The sequence below is a fragment of the Canis lupus genome, chromosome 12 (genome assembly GCF_003254725.2).
Source record: "Canis lupus dingo isolate Sandy chromosome 12, ASM325472v2, whole genome shotgun sequence".
NCBI lineage: Eukaryota > Metazoa > Chordata > Mammalia > Carnivora > Canidae > Canis > Canis lupus.
Window position 1 is genome coordinate 17,712,606 of NC_064254.1, and position 22,655 is coordinate 17,735,260.

Consider the following 22,655-nt stretch of genomic DNA (forward strand, 5'->3'; position numbering starts at 1 on the left):
ATAAAGGTGTTGAATTTTGTCAAGTGCATTATTTTTGCATGTTTTGTGATCATATGATATCTTTATTTGAATATGGTGTATGACATTAACTGATATTTGAATATTGAAACATTTCATTCCTGCAATAACCTCACTTTGTCAGATGTATGATCTTTTTAAAAAATTTAATTAATTAATTGATTAAATATTGTATTTATTTATTCATGGGAGACACACAGAGAGAGGCAGAGACATAGGCAGAGGGAGAAGCAGGCTCCCTATGGAGAAGCCCGATGCGGAACTCGATCCTAGGACCCTGGAATCATGGCCTGAGCCAAAGGCAGATGTTCAAAGATTTTATTTATTTATTCATGAGAGACAGAGAGAGAGAGAGGCAGAGACACAGGCAGAGTGAGGAGCAGGCTCCATGCAGGGAGCCCGACGTGGGACTCGATCCCGGGTCTACCAGGATCATGCCCTGGACCAAAGGCGGCGCTAAACCGCTGAGCCACCCAGGCTGCCCCGAAGGCAGAAGTTCAACCACTGAGCCACCCAGGCGTCCCTGTATAATCTTTTTTTATGTTGCATCTATGTTCATTAGAAATAATAGTCTGCAGTTTTCTTTTCTTGTGATTTCTTTGTCTAGCTTTGGCATAAGGTGATGCTAGCCTGAGTTGGGAAATAGTTCTGTTTTCTGTCATGACATAAACAAAAATTTTCCTAAAATTGTACAACATGCATTATATATAATATATATATATATAGTACATCTATAATCTAGTATTTAACTCAATCTCTCTTCTAGTCAATACTCTCCTTAACTGATTTCTTGCCTGCACTCTTGTTCTCTTACAATTTATATTTTATTGAATCACTGTCTTCTTCAATATATTCTCATGCTTTGCTATTCAACTTATAATGATATCCCAATCCTTTATGTACCCTAGGGCACACCATGTGACTAAGTTTCTGTCTAACTCTTTGGCCTGCTTTCAAAATGATTTTTACCTTGCTCATTCTGCTCCCGTCATCCTATGCTTCTTGCCTTTCCTCAAATATGCCAACTTTATTTCTACTTCAATAACGTTGCACTCATTATTCTGTTTTCTCCATTAAATCATCTTATTCATCCTTCTCTTAACTTCTATTGTGATTCTAATCCAACCTTAGAGAGGAAGTTCCTGATTCTCCTATTAAAATTTTCCTGGTCTATCCTCATTATTCTCTATTCTGTTGCCTATTTTAGTTCATAACATTTACCATTTCCAATATTATCTTAAGTATTTATTTGAAAAACAATTTCTTTCCTATTTCCCCTATGAAAATGTGAAGTCCATGAAGTTTAGAACCTGGTCTCTCTTGTTAATCATTCTATTTCAATGTACCGAATTAAATCCCTGAGAAATTTTCAATAAATATTTGTTGAATGCAATAATAAATTACATTACATTGTGAAGGTTATTATGAAAGAAAATACAAGGATCTGTGAGAGAGAATGGGATGAGTTCTTCAGATTAAATGCTCAAAGGAATCTCTTGGATAAAACTGCGTTTACTTTGAAGGAGTTATTCTAGTAAATAATAGAAGAATGACTTCCAGACAGAGCTAATAGCAAACAAAAATGCCCTTAGGTAAAGAAAATCTTGAGGAACTTGAGAGAATTTAATAAGATCATTGATCATTATTGGAGCATAGAAATAAAGGGGAATGGAATGAAGTAAGATTAGCAAGGAGAGTATAAATAAGATCATTCAACTTCTTGCAGGTCAGTTTAAGAGTAAGAGTAAGACTCCTCAAGGCTCATGCTCAAGAAGTCTATGAATGGCTTGAAAGTAGACAAATTAAGAAGTCTTTCACTTTAGAGATTAAGAAACGTGCTGCAAAAATAGCATCCAGGAGCTGCATTGATGGAAAGCACAGCTTTCCCTATGACTATTTCTGTCCTTGAAATAATTTGTGAATTTTAACACTTGGATAAGGATGTGAGTCTAGTGTGACAGTTCAATCATTGGTATTATCTGAAAGCTCCATGAAAAATAAAATCAAACATTTAGCAATGGAATAGAGGAATTGACGACACTGGGTGGGGAAGTGGTATCTAAAAAAGATAAGATAATCAAGAGAAAAATTTTCCAAGCATTATAGATTCAAAAAAAAAAAAAGGTGTTGTTGTTTTTAATGCATCTTTTATTTTGGAATATTTTTAGATTTATGGAAATTTTGCTAATATAGTACAGAGAATTCCCATATACCTTCACCCAGCTTTAATTTCCCCTATTGTCATCATCTTGCATTACCTTAGTACATTTGTCAAGACTAAGAAATGGATTTTACTATCAAAAACAATTCAGGCTCTATTCAGACTTCACTATTTTTTCTACTAATGAGCTTTTTGTGTTTGAGGATCTGATCCAGGAGACCACATTTCATTTAGTTCTCATGTTTTCTTAGTCCCTTCTAGTCTGTAATGCTTTCTCAGAATTTCCTTATTGCACATGACTTTTATATGAGAAACAGATAATTCCAGATTATGCTATTTTTAAATGCTTTGTATGAAAGAGATTTCTGTAAAATAAAAAGTAGACCCAAGAGAAAAATACTCATTCTTTGGAATCAAATTTGTAGCTAACATGCTTACAACATCTGTGATAATGCATAGAAATGACGTGGTCCTCCTACACTTAGCCCTCCTTGTCTGTATTGGGCATTTAATAAATTTTGTTTTCACATTTGCAGGCAGCCTTGCAATTATCACTGACAAAATAATGGTTACAGGTAAGAGTAGTCTTCAAATCCTTACAGTTAGAATAATTATCTTCATACTCACAACTATTGGCTGTAATAAAAACAAAAAAATTAGTCAGTTCATTATCGTTTTCCTCCATAGCAGCAACACAAACAATAAATTCAATGTAAGTGGGGAGAAAACTATTGAGCAAACATGTTGGTATCATTACATTATGGTTGATGCAAAGGGACACATTAATCCATTACTTCTTCTAAAATTTGAGCTTTTTGGGATGTTTCTAAAATGAATTGACCTATTTTCCTCCCTCAGAAAAGGAAATACATTTCAATGAATCTCTCTACAATTACACTGTCCAAAATTATAGCCTTTAACCATATGGTTGTTTAAATTTAAACTTAAATTAATTAAAATTACATAACATTAAAAAATAAATTTTCAGCTCATTGGTGGTACATTCCAAGTGCTCAATAACCAATATGGGGGCTATTTTATCAGGACAGAGCAAATCTTGAACATTCCCATCATTGCAAAAAGTTATATTAGACACTGTTGCTCTATCTAGACTTTAGTGTCACTAATCTTTCTTTCAAGAGTAAGAAATCATTATGAGAATATGTGGATGTAAAAACAGGAGAGAATTTCACAATTATTATCAGACATTTCTACTTTGAAGTCCCTCAGTGGACACAAACACAATAACTCTCAAACTAAATTCATTATTCTACCTACAGGCTTGGCATTTCTTTGGAGTTTCTCCCCAACTCCCAACTCAATTCCCCTAATATCAGACAAATGAAAGTCCTAACTAAATAATTCAAACCAGGAACTGGGAATCAACATGAACTCACTGCTCTCTACTTTTTATTAGCACTCAACAAGTGCAAGTAAAAAACACTGTTTTTTCTACTACGTTCCTATCCCTATCACTCATTACTATTTCTTTTCATTTATTTTGTCCTAATGTAGTAAAAACTCCATTTCCATTTATTTTTTGAACCCATGTTTTCAACAGTCTCTGAGCCAGCTTCCATCTACTTGTTGCTCCATACTACTGCCAGATCTTTATAAAACACAATTCTAATCTCATCATTCTTCTACTTAAAAATCTTTCAATTGATTGATTATTACTAACAGGGTAAATTCCAAACCCCTTAACAAATAGTATTCAGCAGAGGAGTAAATATTTTCTTCTTTAATTAATGTATAGCTTTGATATCATCAATACACTGAATTAGAGCTATACAATACCTCAGAAAGAATGCTACAGTTCAATCTAGTGAATGCATTTGAAATGTAAAAATCTCAGTCAACTGTGTTGTTCATAATTTTAATAACATATCTCAACTAAACAAAAATACTAACTCTTTGTATTTATATCCATAACAAGATTAAACATGAGATATTATATGACACTGAATTTAATCCTTTTGCTAAAATAATTTTGAAACTTCTGTGAGCTAATAATGCTACATACATATTTGATTGACATTTTAAAAGTATGTAAAAATTACTAGCAAACACAAGTGCTAGTGGTTATTAAATTAAACTTGATTATTCTAACTATACTATGGGGAAAATGAAGAATTTAGAACGATGAACTCATTGGTGTATAAAGAATGTTTGGTGTCTGAACTGAAGTGTGTCTGTGGTCTAACACCTTTATATTTTGTACATATTTTCTCTTTATAAAATGTCACTTTGATATAATTGCATTAACTTTGGTAGAAAAAATATTTAATTACAATAAATTATTTCCACAGAAACAGTTTTAGATATGCCAATATATAACAAGTCCAACATAATCACCAATATACATTGATGGTAGATGTTTATTTAGGTTACATGTGGTAACAGGATTTTCATTGCAAATAATATATCGATAATGCATAAAAGTTTTGATTAAAAACCCTCTCTTGAATACTTTTACTCTTGTCTTTTGTATGAAGGCATTACTTAAGTTAGTTAACAATCAGAAGATTTCCTAATTCTTAAAAAAAAGAGGGGCCTATGGCTCTTATGATACTGAGGTATGTTTCTTCTATTCTTACACTGCAGAAGAGTTTTTAATCAAGAAAAAAAAGGTATTTTGTCAAATGCTTTTTCTGCATCTATTGAGAAGATCATATAGTTTTTGTCCTTTCTTTTATTAATATGGTGTACCACATTGATTGATTTGCAGATATTGAACCACCCTTACAGCCCACACAGTTGTGATGTATAATCCTTTTAATGTACTATGTAATATACTATCTACTAGCTAGTATCTTGGTGAGAATTTTTGCATCCTCTGTTCATCGGACGATACTCTATGTAGAAAACCAAAAAGACTCCACCAAAAAATTGTTAGAATGGATATAGGATTTCAGCAAAGTGGCAGGATATAAAAATGCATGGAAGCCAGATGAATTTCTATATACTAACAATGAGGTAGAAGAAAGAGAAATCAAAGAATTGATCCCAATTTACAATTGGGCCAAAAGCCATAAAATACCTAAGAATAAACTTAAAGAGATTAAAGATCTATACTTTGAAAACTATAGAACATTTATGAAGGAAATTGAAGAAGACACAAGGAAATGGAAAAACATTCCATGTTCATGGATTGGAAGAATAAATATTGTTAAAATGTCTACACTACCCAAAGCAATCTATACTTTCAATAAAATCCCTATCAAATTACCATCAATATTGTTCACAGAGCTGGAACCAATAATCCTAAAATTTGTATGAAACCAGAAAAGATCCCGATAGCTAAAGGAATGTTGAAAAATAAAAACAAAGCTGGAAGCATCAGAATCCCAGACTTCAAGCTCTATTACAAATCTGTGATCATCAAGACATTATGGGTACAGACACAAAACAGACATATTGATCAATGGAACAGAATAGAGAACCCAGAAATGGACCCTCAAATCTATGCTCAACTAATCTCCAACAAAGCTGGAAAGAATATCCAAAGAAAAAAAGGCAGTCTCTTCAACAAATAGTGTTGGGAAAATTGGGGAGCCAACATGTGGAAAAATGAAGCTGGACCACTTTCTTATACCAGACACAAACATAAACTCAAAATGGATGAAAGAACTAAATGTGAGACAGGAATCCATCAATGTCCTAGAAAAGAACATAGGCAGCAATTTCTTTGATCTAGGCTGCCACAACTACTTGCTAAATACATCTCCAAAATCAAGAGAAATAAAAGCAAAAAGGAACTATTGGAACTTCATCAAGATAAAAAGCTTTTGCATAGCAAAGGAAACAGTCAACAAAACTAAAAGGCAACCCACAGAATGGGAAAAGATATTTGCAAATGTCTTATCATATAAAAGGCTAGTATCTAAAATCTATAAAGAACTTATCAAACTCAACACCAAAAAAAAAAAAACAAAAAACAAAATATTTAGTTAAGAAATGAGCAGAAAATGTGAACTGACATTTCTCTTGAAGAAGACATACAAATAGCCAAAAGACACATGAAAAGAAGTGCCCTAATCACTCAGTATCAGGGAAATACAATAAAAACTGCAATGATATGCCACCTAGTACAGGTCAGAATGGCTAAAATTAACAACTCAAGAAACAACAGATATTGGATATTGAGTATGTAGAGAAAGAGGAACCCTCCTACATTGTTGGTAAGATGCAATAGTATGGAGGTTCCTCAAAAAGTTAAAAATAGAGCTACTTTATGACCCAGCAATTGCACTACTAGGTATTTATCCAAAGGACACAAACATAGTGATTTGATTGATGGGGCACATGCACCACACTGTTTATAGCAGCAATGCCCACAATAGCCAAACAATGGAAAGATCCCAGATGTCCATCAACAAATGGATAGATAAAGATGAACATAGAGGAAAGGAAGGAAAAATAAAATAAGATGAAAACAGAGAGGAAGGCAAACCATAAGAGATGCTGAATTCTAGGAAACAAACTGAGGGTTGCTGGAGGGGAGGTGGATGGGGGAAGGGATAATTGGGTGATGGGCATTAAAGAGGGCACTTGATATAAAGAGCACTAGTTATTATATGTAAGTGATGAATCACTAAATTCTACCCCTGAAACTAATAATAAAGTATATGTTAATTAAATTGAACTTAAATAAAGAATTAAAAAAATAAAAGGTTCCCAGAAGGGACAAAAGAAGTCAGGTCATTTTATCATATATACACAAATTAATGACTTCAAACTTACTGCAGAGTCCTTTGTCACAGTGATATTTGCAGCTGGCACAAGATTTTCCTTTTAGGTAAGGAGTATGCATCTTGTTAACAAGATTACCACTGAAATTTGAAATACAGAATGTCAAACCTTTTTCATTTTTAAGTTTAGCTTATGCTCCCAGGATAGCATCTATCACCACATATAACTGAATATCAATGTTTTCCATCAAGTCAAATAGCTGAAAAACTAAAGTTCCCAAAATGTACCAGATAACAATGTAAAGAAAATAGTTCACATTCACTAACTTCTTTGACCATAATTTCACAACCTGACCAATTGAATGGAATGAATGGGGTCTAAAATTTTCATAGTGTATTTCATTCAATATGAAAACATTCTTTCTCCCCCAGAAGACTTGGTCAAATTGCTGAAGCAGTGTACCCCAAGGTGCTGGCTAGTGATAAAACATATCCCTTAGAAAGACAGCACAAGTTCCTTAGAAAAGGTTGCAGTATGGAAATGCTTAAAGTTACATATAATTTTATATTTAAGAAATATAACAATTTCTGTAATATGAACTAAGGAAGGTAAAGTCCCTGGATAATTTTGGCTTCAGATGGGGGGGTTGATTTTAATATAGTTTTTGGTGTGTGTTTTGGGGAGATAGGATAGCTTAGGAAGGTTTTTGAATCTCTAGAGGTTTAGTGTGTGGTTTTTAATGTTTACAAAAAAGGAGAAGGTAAGAAAAAATGGTTTTATTAACACTAATCGCTAAGGTGTATTAGTCTTCTAGTAAGTAGCCTACATCTCATTGATGGATATTTATTATTCAAGACAGTCTCAATTGTACGAGGTGGACCAACAACGCAAAGCAATGTATCTGAATCTCATTCCCTGCATGGGATATAACAAACCATGTGTGAGCCCCTGGAGTGGAATACATACAAACATATTCTGGAAACTCCCTCACCACTGCTTTTCCTCATTCACTCCAACTTTCACTTCAGATGCCTGGCTCCAGATCCTCCTCTCTTACAGTCAACCAGTAAGTTTGGATGCACTATTCTAGGAAATTTCCATTCTTTCTACTAAACCCTAGTAAGTGCCTGCAGGAAAATGACGTTGGAGGTCTACTTCTCTCTCACCCTGGAGATCCATATGCTCAGGTTACCTACAGTCTACCATCATCTGTTATGGTAATAATGTAGGTGGTTTTTTAGATAAGCAGGGCAAGGAATATCTTAACAGGAAGAACCGAAATCACAATCTTCCATCCCCTACTGGCCACTCCACTACCATCCCTTGCTTATCCATCAAGCAGTCACATCCTAAAGTGTGAAGTTAGTGAGAACTGATGTTATCAAATCTAGGGAAATGTGCACCCATGCTCATGGATACCCATGCTCATGGATAGCCATGAGCCCAAGGGAAAGGTGACTGAGAGAAAAGATGTCATTTTGTAACTGAGGATAGAGAGCTTCAGATTTTGTACTTGGAATGGAGAACGCAGTCTCTTCCACGATAATTTGAATGTATCTCAACTTAAAAGCATTTCCAAAGATTTATTCCTTCTGGATGGACCTAGAGGGTATTATGCTAAGTGAAATAAGTTGGACAGAGAAATACAGATACCATATGATTTTACTTACATGAGGATTCTAAAAAATAAAATAAAAAGCAGAAACAGATAAGTACCAGAACAAACTGATGTTTTCTAGAGGGGCAGGGATGGGAAGATGGGCAAAAGAGTTGAAAGGGAGTGGGAGATACAGGCTTCCAGTTATGGAATAAATGAGTCAAGGGGATAAAAAAGTACAGCACAGGGACTATAGTCAATGGTCTAAAAGCATTGGATGGCGACTGGTGATAGCTACCCTTGTGGTGAGCATAGCATAAAGTAGAGACCTGTCACTATGTTAAACACCTAAAACTAATGTGACATTGCATATGAACTACGCAATGATTTTTAAAAATGAAAAAAGGATTTATTCCTTCCCTTCACTGAATTATGTTTTATATTCTAGTTTGTTTACTATACAAGAATTTTCAAATATTAAATTACATTTAGGGATATTGCACTACCTTCTAAGGTATATACTTACGCAGGACAATATTGGCAAACATAGTAGTATTTTAGACTCTCTTGATTGGGACAATAGGCAATTCCACACCCAACATGATAAGAAGAGTACCAAACAACCTACAAATCCAGAAAGGAATATATGAGAATATATTAAATAAGAGGGAAAATATTTAAAAAATAGTGGCAAATGTAAAACCAAAAAAAAAATGTTACTATTATAGTCTGTAGCCAGGTACCCTTCAAAAATAATTAGCTCAATTATTGAAACAAATCACAAATTTTAAAATATTAAATTTTAATGTCCACTAACTATTTTATCCATTTCTAATTCTGAAAAAGTACAGAACATGCTTCCTTACCAAGTGTTACATCAGCTATGGAAAAAAAATTGACAGCTCTAGATGAAGTACCAGCCAGGACTATTTTATCTATTCAAGCTCTTACCCAAATTGAACATTGGACTTTGTCATAATTCAGAGATGCTTTCATATTAAAGCATTTGTGATAGAAGTATTTTCATTTGTTTCTCTTACCTGGGTGTAATGTCCAATAACTGCATCAGAACTCTTAGGTCCTACACCATAGACAAAATCATGGTGCTCCTCATACCAGTTTTGGATTGCATCTGACCAGGAAGCAGGGTAACTTGACATAAAGAGATTCTCACCACATTTTGTATCTAAAGAGAATCAGATCATCCTTGAGGAAAGAAATAATGCGTGGAATGGCAAAAGAAATAAACTATATGAACACAAAGATGTTGCCCTTCAAACACAGTGCCTATACTCATAACTGTTAATACATAATAAAAGGGCTTCTGTATTTCTCAGCCCTAAAGCTGAATAGAAGACATACCTGTCTTGGTACACCTGGATGGCTTAGTGGGTTAAGAGGCTGACTCTTGATTTCAGCTCAGTTCATAATCTCAGGGTGCTGATTGAGCCCTGCATCAGGCTGCCCACTCAGTCCAGAGTCGGCTTGAGGATTCTCTCTCTCTCCCTCCCCGTCTGCCCCTTCCCCTACTCACACACATTCTCTCTCTAAAATAAATAAATTAATCTTTTCAAAAAAGAAAATGACAGATCTTGGGATCCCTGGGTGGCTCAGTGGTTTAGTGCCTGCCTTTGGCCCAGGGCATGATCCTGGTGTCCCAGGACCGAATCCCATATCGGGCTCCCTGCATGGAGCCTGCTTCTCCCTCTGCCTGTGTCTCTGCCTCTCTCTCTATGTCTCTCATGAATAAATAAATAAAATCTTAAAAAAAAAAAAGACAGATCTATATAGCATGCTGAGGCTGTCATCAACATGCAAAACTTGGAATAAGTTAAGAGGACCTTATGCTTTAAAAATCCTCTGGAGTATCAGAGATACATTCTTTTTTATTTTTAATTTTTTTAATTTTTTAACTGAAGTTCAATTTGCCAACATGTAGTATAACATCCAGTGCTCATCCCATCAAGTGCCCTCCTCAGTGCCCATCCCCCTGTTACCCCATGTCCCTGCCTGCCTCCCTTGACACTACCCTTCATTCGTTTCCCAGAGTTAGGAATCTCTCATGTTTTGTCACCCTCTCTAATTTTTCCCACTCATTTTCCTTCCTTTCCCTTATAATCCCTTTCACTATTTCTTATATTCCACATGTGAGTGAAACCATATGATGATTGTCCTTCTCCAATTGACTTAATTCACTCAGCATATTACCCTCCATTCTTTTTTATGCTAAATTCTTCACATATGTAATGTCTCCTGTGCTCTCAGCTTTGTACTGTAAATTTGCAAAAGACACTGACCAACTTTTTCTTCTTTTTCTCTTCCTATTGACTGCCTTCACCAGAGATTTTGCACATATCGTATCCTTTCTAAGTGTTTATGATTATGATTTTGTGTGCACTTGGAAAAAAGTTCTACAAGCAGTCTCTAAGGGCTCCAATTAAGAGGCAACTGACATCAGGATAGATGGCAGATTTCAAAGCTTTTGGGTCCTCTCTTAATCACTAAATCAGAATGTCCTAAGGCCAAATCTTATTAGGCAAAGAAGAGCCTTGCAGATAGTGACATCAGCAAGATGGTGAAGTAGGAAGCCCTGGACTCTCCTTCCTCTAACAAACACCCTGATCCAGCAACAATTCCTGAACAATTTGCCCTTGAGGGAAATCCAAAAGTACCCTGGGAGAATATGAACCCAGACTCACTGTCCCTGCAGAGAAACGGGGACACCCTCTTGCTAGAATGCCTACGTTCAGCCCAGTGCCTGTCATCTGATCAGGAAGGTGTCCCCTAGCTCCCAGCTTCTCCCAGGGGAAGCAAAGAATTGGTTCATGTGTCCAGTGTTCCAACCTTCTGTAAGGAAGCTTGCCAGTTCTCTGGCTTCTTGCAACTCTGACAGTCAGGCAGAGGCTAGCCCCCTGGACCAGAATGGAGATGGTGGCATTGGCGGTAAGTACCATATTTCTTCCCCTTGGCTCAACACAGAGCAAGTAATTGAAAAATCTTAGTTCTCAGCTTCCTCCTGGGGAAGCAGAGAGTTGATTGATGTGCCCAATGCTCCAATTTCTCCAAGGCTGCCTAAAGACCTGACATCTGTCTTGCCAATCTTGGAGCTCTGATGGGCTTTGCACAGGCTCCTTGGGTGAAAGCAGAGATGGTGGTTTGGATTGGTAGATGCCAATGCTCCTCTCCCCAGCTCAGCACAGAGCAATCGGACTAACGCCACTGCTGCCTATTTCTCCCTGGGGCAGGAAAAATTTGGTCTGGGTATCAAGTGCCACAAAATTTCCAGGAGCTTCCCTGAAGACTGATTTCTGATATGCCTCTCTGAGAATGTCAAAATTTCCTTTTTTACGGCTGAATAATATTGCATTATGTATGTGTTCATGTGGGTATGCATATATTTATCCATTATCTATCAATGGACACTTGAGTTGCTTCCATAACTTGGCTATTATAATTAATGCTGCTATAAACATAGAGGCATATGTATCCCTTTGAATTAGTGTTTTTGTGATTTTTGGGTAAATACCCAGTAGCATAATTACTGGATTGCAAGATAGTTCTATTTTTAAGTTTTGAAGGAACCTCCATACTCTCTTCCACAGTGGTGGCAACAGTTTGCATTCCCATGAACAGTGCATGAGGGTTGTTTTTCTCCACAGCCTCTCCAACAGTTGTTTCTTTTATTTTTTATTTTAGTCATCCTGACAGGTGTGTGGTGATATCTCATTGTAGTTTTGATTAGTATTTACCTGAGTGATGAGTGATGTTGAGCATCTTTTCATGTCACTGCTGGCCACCTGTATATCTTCTTTAGATAAATGCTTCAAGTCTTCTGCTCAAAAATTTGGCAGAAGATTTGAACAGGTGTTTTTCCAAAGAAGATATACAGATGACCAACAGGTATGTTAAAACTAATCATCAGAGCAATGTACATCATTACATTTCTAATCAAATCAGAAAAATAGTACATCGAAATCATGATGAGATATCACCTTATACCTGTTGCAATGTCTATTACCAAAAAAACAAAAGACAACAAGTGATGGTGAGGATGTAGAGAAATTGGAATTATGTACACTGTTGATGAGAATGAAAAAAATAGTATGGCTGTTGTGGAAGACAGTATAGAGGTTCCTTAAAAAGGAAAGTAGAACTACAAAATGATCCAGCAATACCACTTCTAAGCATTTATCCAAAAGAATTGAAAGGATCTTCAAGGATCTGGAAGAGATATTAGCACCCTCATGTTCATTGCAGCTCTAGTCCCAATAGGCAACATTTGGAAACAACTTAAATGCCCATGGACAGATGAATGGATGACAAGATGAGATATATATCTATATATCTATATATATAGTAATATAATTCATATTATAAAAAAAAGAAAAGTTTTGCAATGTGTGATAACATACATAAGCCTTGAGGACACGATGCTAAGGGAAATATGCCAGTCACAGAGAGATTACTGCATGAGTCCATTTACATGAAATACTTAAAATAGCCAAATTCACAGAATCAAAGAGTGCAATGTAATGGCTGGGGATGAGGGGAAGGAGAAATGAGGACCTACTAATCAATAAATTTCTGGTAAGCGAGGTGAATCAATTCTAGACATCTGCTGTACAACACTGCACCATAGTCAACAATATTGTATATTTACAATACATTTAAAAATTGGTCAAGAGTGTAGGTCTCGTGTTAAGTATTCTTATTACAACAGAATTTTTAAAAAGCATTGTTGCTACAATAAAATTAATTAAAAAAAATAAGAAGAACAGAATGCCTTGCAGCCCAGAAATATTTGCTATCTTTTAAGCTTTCAATATTTACATTTTGGTAGTTTGAAATATAACGTCTACATATTGCTTAAAGGGAGTATAAAATATTCTTGGATATTTTCTTTAATATGGAAAGAAGGAAACTAAGAATCTAACATAATTTGATCTCAAGACTATTTGTTTTAATCTTCTCCTCCTGAATGCTGTTATGGCTCTTCATAATTTCATTATAATGTTAACATCAACAATATAAATAACAATAGTTAGTTCTACTGAAATTACAGGTAATAATTCACTACTGTCAAAGTGAGTATGCCTATCATGTCTGATAAAGTAAATAAATATCTTCTGTAAAGTTTATGCATAGAAGTTTTCTCTCATAGGCTTTTATAATTCTTGAGAATTTTGCAGCTTTTTGCATGTAATATATTATTCTATGCATTATAGGTACACAGACTATACAAACTACTTGACTATTATCAAAAAGTAAAAACTGAATGAACATACACAAAATACGCATCATGATTTTAAAAGTTTAAGTATTTTTAGAGCAAAATTCAGGAACAATTCACATGATTCAGTATATATGTGAATACAAAATAAGGAGATATCCAAACATCAAACAGCTACACAGTACTGCAAAAAGGACAGTGGATTAGAAATCAATAAACCTATCTATCTCTAACTGACATTTCACTTAGCATAATATCCTCTAGTCCCATCTTTGTCATTGCAATCATATGTGGAATTTAAGAAACAAAACAGATAAACATAGGAGAAGGACAAGAAAAATAAGAGGAAAACAGAGAGGGAGGCAAGAGATTGCATAAGAGACTCTTAACTATAGGAAACAAACTGACGGTTGCTGGAAAGAAGGTAGTGGGGGATGGGGTAACTCGGTGATGGACATTAAGGAGGGCACTTGATGTAGTGAGCACTTAGTGTAGTATGCAACTGATGAATCACCGAATACTGCCTCTGAAACTAATAATACAGTATATGTTAATCAAATTGAATTTAAATAAAAGAATAAAAAATAGAAATCAATAAGCTTGGTTAACTTTACAGTATATGATGCAACTTTGGGATGTGCTCCTAGGATATTTCTCCTATGTCCTTAATCTTTGAAGCTGGAGAAATGATGATAAATGACCTGTTGACTCATGAGCTGGTTGAGAGGAACGAATGAAGTATTGCTTTAGAAATTATTTGTATAATGTAAACAATCAAGGACAAAATGATACTTATAATTCTCTCTCCTTCTACAGATAGTTTGATTTTTTAAGAGAGCAATATAAGCAACATTTATTCACTAAGTCTTCTTACAACATACCACAATGTTCCACAATTCTATTTGATCTTTCCAATATTATTTTACTTGTTCATTTATTAACAAATATTTACTCATTTACATACGGGTTTCTCGGTCCTTTGCTGGGCTATGTTCTAAGGTGCACTTGTTTGCCCACTTTTGGGCATTTGCTGCTGCTTCTTTGTTCCATTCCTAAATGTCACAAGAAAAAAAATACACTTGAAGATTCAACTCCAGTGAAACTTATGTTTTATAATCTTAATCTTTATAATCTTTAATTTACACCACTTTAAAACTTCCCTGGATATATTAATTATCATTAGTATGATAAGATCTTTTTGTTAGTTGTGTGTGTTTATCTGCTCCAGTGCCACTTTCCACATGAGAAGTTCATAAATGATGTGTCTATTGAGAGAAATATCGAATACAATATCTGACAATTTATAATAACACAGGAGCCACACCTAGGATTTTTAGTAAATAGTGCTAGACTAAATATTTATCAATATGTGAACTCTTTAAATTATACTTCAATAGTAATAAACTGACCTAGATCATTCCCAATTCCACTTGCAAACCATTTCATTCAAATGGGAAATATCTAGCTTTTATGGATCGTGTCTTGGAAAGTGGACTATTACTTACCCTACATGGCTCTGATTTGAGGGAGAGGGACCTCCTTTTTTATTTTATTTATTTTATTATTTTATTTTATTTTTCAGATGTGCATCAGTGAGTTTAGTAAAGAAAAATGTGGTTCTGAGAGGAAATAGCTCGCTAGTGTGTGTCATTTAAAAAAAGCAATGTGAGGTTTAGTTGAGGGTAAGGATTGCAACTGTTGAGAGCACCTTGTCTTCGGTACAGTTAAGGTCTCTCCGTTCTTAGGCACAGGTAAGCCTTGTTCTTGCTTCTTTTTAGGAGGGATATAGCTACTGAGACGAGAGGCCAAACTCTGTTTTTCACGAGATCGTTTTACTTTGAGCTTCATTTTCTTCTTGTCAGGGTCATGCACAACAGCCTGCCTAGTGAGACTTTGTTTCATTGCAAACGTTTTGCCACAGCCTTCCTGTTCACAGGTGAATGGGCGCCTCTCCTCGTGGAAAGAGAGGATGTGGCTCTGGAGATTGAACACAGTTGTGGAGGTTCTGCCTCAGCCTTCTCTTGGACACAAGAGAAGGGACACGTCCCTTTCTGGGGCATGGGTTTTCATGTGCTGCTTAAGGTAATCCTTGCACTTAAGTGTCTTCTGGCATACTTTACATTTTATGTCCTTTATGGGTTTCTCTCACATGTTTTAGGAGCTCTGTCCATGTTTTGGCCACAAAGGGGCATTTGTCTTTTTGACACATATAGCCCTGGTGGACCTTCCCGAGTCGCTTCGGCCTGCTGGGTGAGGTGAGGCGTGTCCCACGCCTTCATGGGCACACCTGAACAGCGGCTGGCTGGTGTGCTGGCACTGATGGATTCTCAGCTGCTGGTGTTTCTCGAAGGCCTCCTTACAACCTTCAAAAGTGCATACATATTGTTTTCGTTGATTTTCGTATTTGCGTTCCAAAATGTTTGTCCAAGTTTGATTTTGTGTTGAATTTCTGATCGCAGCCACTAGCTGTAGGAACAAATGGCTTTTCCCCAGTGTGAATCAGAATGTGGCGGCTCAGATGGCAGTCCCTGACAGAGGCCTTGCCACAGCCTTCATGGTCACAAACAAATGGTCTGTTACTGGTTTGTCTTCTTTAGGGGTCTATTTGGCCGTGTGCTTTCTCCGTGCCTCCTAAACGTAGCCGCACCTCGGAATCACGAGGCGATCTTTTACAAACTCCAAGCCCAGAGCGGGGCCTCCTTTATTTTAGACGAGGGTAGATTGTGAACAAAATTGCAATGACTTCATATTTGATGTCCGAAGATTTGGCTTCTAATTTTGCCTTCCCAACTTAATAGCCCTGTAACCTTGACAAATTATTTAACCATTATAAGGAAAATTAGTTTCTGCTCTGCCCACATTACACAGCTCAAATGAAATAGTAAAACAGAAACAAAACTTGTAAGCACAAGTTCTTCAGAGATGCCAGTTACCAGCTCCCTGCTCTAATCCCTGCTGATTCACACACTAGCCTTTATCACTGCCTCTTACCATCTTTAGCATGTTGCTGGCAGGTGGAGAGACTGATTTCCTTAGTTCATTGTGTTTATTTACAATCTCCTTTTGGACTTGCGTTTGAGTGGTTAACAAAGCAGTAAAGGATGGACCCTAAAGGGAAATAACATTAAAGTTACCCTTCTACATTTGTTAAAATTGCATTTAAGAATGAATAAGTGAATTCAAGAGAGCAAAGATCATTTTGAAAAGCATTCAGTTCAAGTCAATATTAGTTGTTAAGCATTGCCAATGAACCTGAGCCAAAGCTATGACAAATACGAAAGAAGCATTTGAAGCTTGGAGAATGAGGATGAAATTCATGGCATGACAAATTAAAATCTCCTCTGAGGCCACAGATACCAATTTCTAGTTTCAAGAGAACTCTAATTGTGCTTTTTCTAGCCATATGAGTGATATTATTTTATAATCTTAATAGTACGCAGTAGAAACATTAAAACATATTCATTCACTTTTGAACAGGCTGCAGCAGGTGGAATGAGAGTGGGCCTCAAGATTCATCTTAGGTTTTAAGGAAACCTTGACCTGATATGGTCTGTATTTAGAGAAATAATGTATTTAAAATGTAGTTAGGGAAGGAATGTTCAGGTTCAAAGTGCATTCAATGCTCCAGTAAAATTATTCTTCCTATTATGGTAGATATTGTAATCTATTTTATCATGATCTAATTTCATGGAGTCACTCAGAAGATAATTTTGCAATATTAAAAAATTTCCAAGGCCATTTAGAGGGAACAAAGTCATCCAATTAATGGGCCATTGCCGAGTCTGTTTCTTTTTAGTATTAAATCAGCTGCTGAAATTTTTGGTATATTTTATCATTCTCTGTGTGTGTGTGTGCGGGGCCAGGGTGTCTAGCGTGGAGATAGAGAACAGTATGTAATTGTTCCCACAAGGTCTAAGATATTTGATGACTTAAAATTACAAATTGCTGTTATGTTGTATGAGCAAGAGTTTCAAGTCTAACTCTGAACAGATAGGGCCCTTTGGTGATTTTCCCTGATACATTGGAGTAAGTTATTCTGTTTTTCCTCCAATACTGAATTTCCTCAAAGCTCTCCAAATAGTGCAAACTTAGGTTTAACCATGTTTGTTGTTGTCACTATTTATTTTTGTGCCTATTTCTCCCACTTGCTTGTATGTTCCTAAGGACAGGGACCAATAGTGAATTTCATTGTATTCATAGGTTTAGCACATTCCCAGCTACTAAATCCTAAGCTAGAAAGGATGTGCCTGTGAAATATTAGCCGTGGCCCACCTCTGCTTTATAATAAAGCATAAAATAACATCCTTGGATGTTTCCTATTGACTTTCAAAAATCTGCTTAATAGAATTTCATTTCCAAACACTTCAAAAATTTGGTCCCTGAGAAAAAAGTCATTATTTCCTCCTTCTTACACTATCTTGCTTTGTGGATACAAATCCTACTGAAGACATGTCTTTGCTGTTGTTTTTAAATGAGTTTCCAGAAAGCTTTTATTAGGTTACAGGGAATATGAAGAGTGTTGAGCATAAAATGGATATAACAAGGTATCTATCTACCCTTAAAGAATTTATTTCAATTCTTTCTCCCTCTCCCTTTGCCCTTTCCTGCATGTGCCCTGTCGCTCTAAAATTATTAAATAAAGTCTTGGTACTCGCTCTGTCTCTCGCCCTCTCTCAAATAAATAAAATCTTTAAAAAAAATCTTTAGAAAAGAGATTCAGAAGGTAGCAAACTTTTTGAATGAAGACCTAGGTGATGAAAAAATTATCTGCAGATTGAAAATTAATTATGGTAACATAATGACTATATTTCTGAATGCCACATGAGTTTTGAACTAGTGTCTGATCCCTGGCTGAGGAGTGCTAGTTATCTTGTTTTCTCAGTTAAAGAAGAATGTAGAAACAGACTGCATTGACCAAACTTCACATTCAGAGTTTTTCTGATCAGAAGATAGACACCTTATATAGGCACCTACCCACCAAACTTTTAAGGGATTAATTGATTCTGTTCTTTTTTTTTTTAAAGATTTATTTATTTATTTATCATAGACAGAGAGAGAGAGAGGCAGAGACACAGGAGGAGGGAGAAGCAGGCTCCATGCCAGGAGCCTGACGTGGGACTCGATCCCTGGACTCCAGGATTGCGCCCTGGGCCAAAGGCAGGCGCCAAACCGCTGAGCCACCCAGGGATCCCTGATTCTGTTCTTAAGATTATTAAAGTGAAACAGCATAACAGCATATTAGAAATAATTAGAACATTTTATCCTTTATATAATAATTGTAAAACATGAAAAATCCAAATATTTAAGATCTTTACTAAAGTTTCTTTTTTTAATTTAAAAAATAGGTATAATTATTCTTACATAATGACTATGAAAATAAATGTGGTGATGTATGTGAAGCATTTGAGGTAATATAAATTTGAGATTATATAAATAAATTGTTAATTTTCTATGAGGATTATATTGATTTAAATAAAAGGAAATCACGAAAGATCTTTAAACAGGAAGAGTTTCATTAGCTTTTAAACCTGTAAAGCATTGCTGTCAAAAGAAATATAATTATAGCATCAAATGTAATTTTAATTTCTGGGTGGCCACTTCAAAAAAAGAAAGAAACAGATTAAATTGATATTTATAATATACTTATCTGACAGATTAAAAATATGTTTTCATCATGCAATCAATACTAAAATTAATGAAATATTTTACCTTCTTTCTTCACCAACTCTTGAATTCTGCTATGTATTTATGCAGATCTCAGTTCCAACCATCTATATTTCCAGTATTCAACACCCTAATGTGGCCAGAGGCTATAATATTGGTCACCATGCCTTAGACTTGTTTTAAGTACTTCAGCAACCAAAGAGTACTTTGTGATGTACCTGTGTCTTCCTTTTCACTTTTGAAAATTGATCTAATATCTTTCTATTCCCCAAGGTTGCTCCACATGTTCTAAAAATATTTTCAGCTTCGACCATACCTGTCCATTTGCAGGAAAGAATGGAAGCAACACAACAGCCAGGAACAGCAACTCCAAGAATAAGGCCATTGCTGGGAAAACAAAATAAAGGGAACAAAGATCTGCATTGGACTGTTTAGTGTATGAACTTCTGAGGAATACAGAGAGAAAAACCAAAACATAACAATGTAATGATCTCAGTTATTCCAAATTTATTAGTTATATAACAAAAGGTTTGTTACACTGATGCCAGTAGAATGATAATGGATTTACCCAGAAGCAACCTTCCAATGGAGATCCACAGAACAAAAGGAAGTACTTGATTGAAGCCTTTGAAATACACCTATAAATGTTAAGTATATACTACCCAATTTTACCCTAGTTCTACACTCTTGTCTATGTAGCTAGTTTCTGGTTCTGGAAATGGCTTCTCCACATTGCCCATTCAGGAGAAGTAATAGCTCCCAAATGCTAATAATACTTGGGTATTACCTATATTAGTTCTTGCTGGTTTCCCTAAACCCTTCTTAATCCTTTTAAATATACTGTCATTAAGATCTTTTCAAATTATTAGTTATCATTTGTCATTTCTTTCCTGCTATGAGTCTGTCTCATATAAGATACTTGTCATTCTTAGAACTCTAGATAAATCCATTGGGAAGTTAGTACTTTTCTTTAATACTTTCAACTACTCTTTCAACTATACCTATGCAGCCAATGTCCTCATTCATTTCCATTCAAACCTTTTCTTTTATTACAATGCCTCAAATCCCCCTTAAAAAGGCAATATTCTCCTTCTGGATCTAAAAACAGGAGGTAGATTTCTCACTTTCAAGATTAGATTAACCCACCCAATCCATATTAATACTTTTAATAAATTCTCATCGTTGCCTCACTAATTTAACTCCTTGAAATCCTGAGGAAATAAAAACTGGAAAAGATTTAGACATACAATTTTATTACATTAATATTTATAAGGGGAAATCATTATAATTTATTATATGCTCAATCATAGGGAGATAAAATGTCCAGATAAATTAGAATATATCCTCTTGTTAGAGTGTATTAGACATAACAATTATGTCTCCAATGTGTTATAACAAAAAAATGCTTATGCTTCAAAGTTAACAAAATAGTGTATGGGAAATCCTTGGCTTCCATTATGGATGAATGTTTGTGCCCTCCCAGAATTCATATGTTGGAGCCCTAGTTGCCAGTGTGGCTGTATTTGTATTTGGGTTTCTAAGGAAGTAATTAAGATTAAATGAGGTCATAAGAATGAACCCTTTTCCAATAGGATTTGCATACATATAAAGAGAGACACCAGAGAGTCCTCTCTCTCTCTCTCTTTCCCTCTCTCATCTCCATACAGGTAAGAAGATGCCATGTGAGAATACAGTGAGAAGGTGGCTGTCTGCAAGCCAAAAAGAGAAGTCTCACCAGAAACTGACTATCCTGTACCTTGGCCTCAGACTTTGAACCCTCAGAACAGTGAGAAAAATAAATTTCTGTTGTTCACACCACTCAGTCTGTGGTATTTTGTTACGGTAGCCCAAGCAGTGCCACACACATTCCAATAGTTGATATTTGAAGGTTAGGTTATTTTTTAGAAAATTTTTTTAAAAGATTTTATTTATTTATTCATGAGAGACGCAGAGGTAGAGAGAGAAGCAGAGACACAGGCAGAGGGAGAAGCAGCCTCATGCAGGGAGCCTGACGAGGAACTCGATTCTCGGTATCTATGATCAAGCCCTGGGCTGAAAGCGGCACTAAACCACTGAGCCACCCAGGCTGCCCTGAAGGTTAGGTTATTTTTTAATGAGTCTGAAGGTTCATAAAATGTAGTAATTTGAAATCTTCTAGAGCTACCTATAGATGACAAAAACTATGTCATATATTTGCGGTCATATTTAAGATAAGGTAACAGAAGAAATTTTATTGCATTGTGATATTGACAACCTTGATGTGTAGGGAGATCTGAGATACTATGTTATTGTTCTCCTGGAGGACAGTAACAGAAAAAGGACCTCATCCCCTTCTCCCACAAAGTTAACCATCAGACAAAAAGACAGGGAAAGAACAAACGAGATTAAATGGAAATGCAAGAGATGAGTTTATCTTCATCTGGTGAGACATCCTTTTCTGCATTTTCTATAATGACGCTGTATTACTGTAATTACAGTACTTAGAAAAAAGAAAAAGCCTTTTTTTGCAGAAAGATTATTAAGTCTTGGGAAAGTGCCTCTGACTTTGTCAAACCTATTAGTTGCCTTTTGCAACCTGGTGTAGCTAATAGTTTAAACATTATGTTGATCACATAAAAGAAGAACAGATGCACAGAGGTATTAAATTGACTTCCTGATGGTATCATTTCTAGGTAGTGTATGGCTAGGCCAGAACCCAAGATTTCTCTTAACATCAATATCCATTTCCCACTAAACTGTATCATTCTTCTTGGGGCATGGAGTTCCAGGTAAGAATGAAAGCATCTAATGAATTTTCTGCCTTGACAAAAAAAGGCATGCATTACTATAAATCTTTTTGTGACTGTTAAACAGCTGGTGGATTACTAAGCACATTTTAGAAAATTAGGGAAAAAATTAACGCAATCTGAACAATAAAGTCAATCTTTTTCTGTTGTTCCTCAAATATAAAATAAAACTCATCAAACTTAGAAAGCTCAAATATTTTATGGTATTGAAAATATTGATATGATACCCTGTGTATATGTAGGTTTGGTGAAATAATGGAGAACTTTTTTGGCATTTAAATGAGATATTTTTGTCCATTTAGTAAATAGAATAGGAAGGGAAATAATTGGGATGAAAATCACAAAATTGGAAACATTTCCTATAAGGGTTCTACAAAAGATACAAATTATGCAGATGTTTCTACACTATTTTGGAAATTTAAACTTGTTTAGAGCATTATAATATTACTTATAACACTAATAAGAGGTTTTGTTTATACTGTAATGTTTAGGTAGAACAGCAGAAGA

The 22,655-nt window shown here is 35.4% G+C and overlaps 1 protein-coding gene and 1 pseudogene across 3 annotated transcripts in view; both read right to left on the reverse strand.

Annotated features, from left to right (window-relative positions):
- Positions 1-2,145: 2,145 nt before the first annotated feature.
- The window catches only part of LOC112641719 (cysteine-rich secretory protein 2-like), a 67,378-nt gene continuing 46,868 nt past the window's right edge, over positions 2,146-22,655 (reverse strand). For all 3 annotated transcript variants that reach the window (XM_025418999.3, XM_025419000.3, XM_025419001.3), the window contains exons 3-9: positions 19,679-19,749; positions 16,690-16,806; positions 14,663-14,750; positions 9,509-9,654; positions 8,995-9,092; positions 6,923-7,011; positions 2,146-2,815 (exon numbers count right to left, since the gene is read on the reverse strand). In XM_025418999.3, coding sequence (XP_025274784.1) covers positions 2,688-2,815; positions 6,923-7,011; positions 8,995-9,092; positions 9,509-9,654; positions 14,663-14,750; positions 16,690-16,806; positions 19,679-19,749 — 737 coding nt within the window. In that variant the 3' untranslated portion in view covers positions 2,146-2,687. The remainder of the gene's footprint in view (positions 2,816-6,922; positions 7,012-8,994; positions 9,093-9,508; positions 9,655-14,662; positions 14,751-16,689; positions 16,807-19,678; positions 19,750-22,655) is intronic.
- Positions 14,799-16,446, reverse strand: LOC112641830 (transcription factor IIIA-like; annotated as a pseudogene).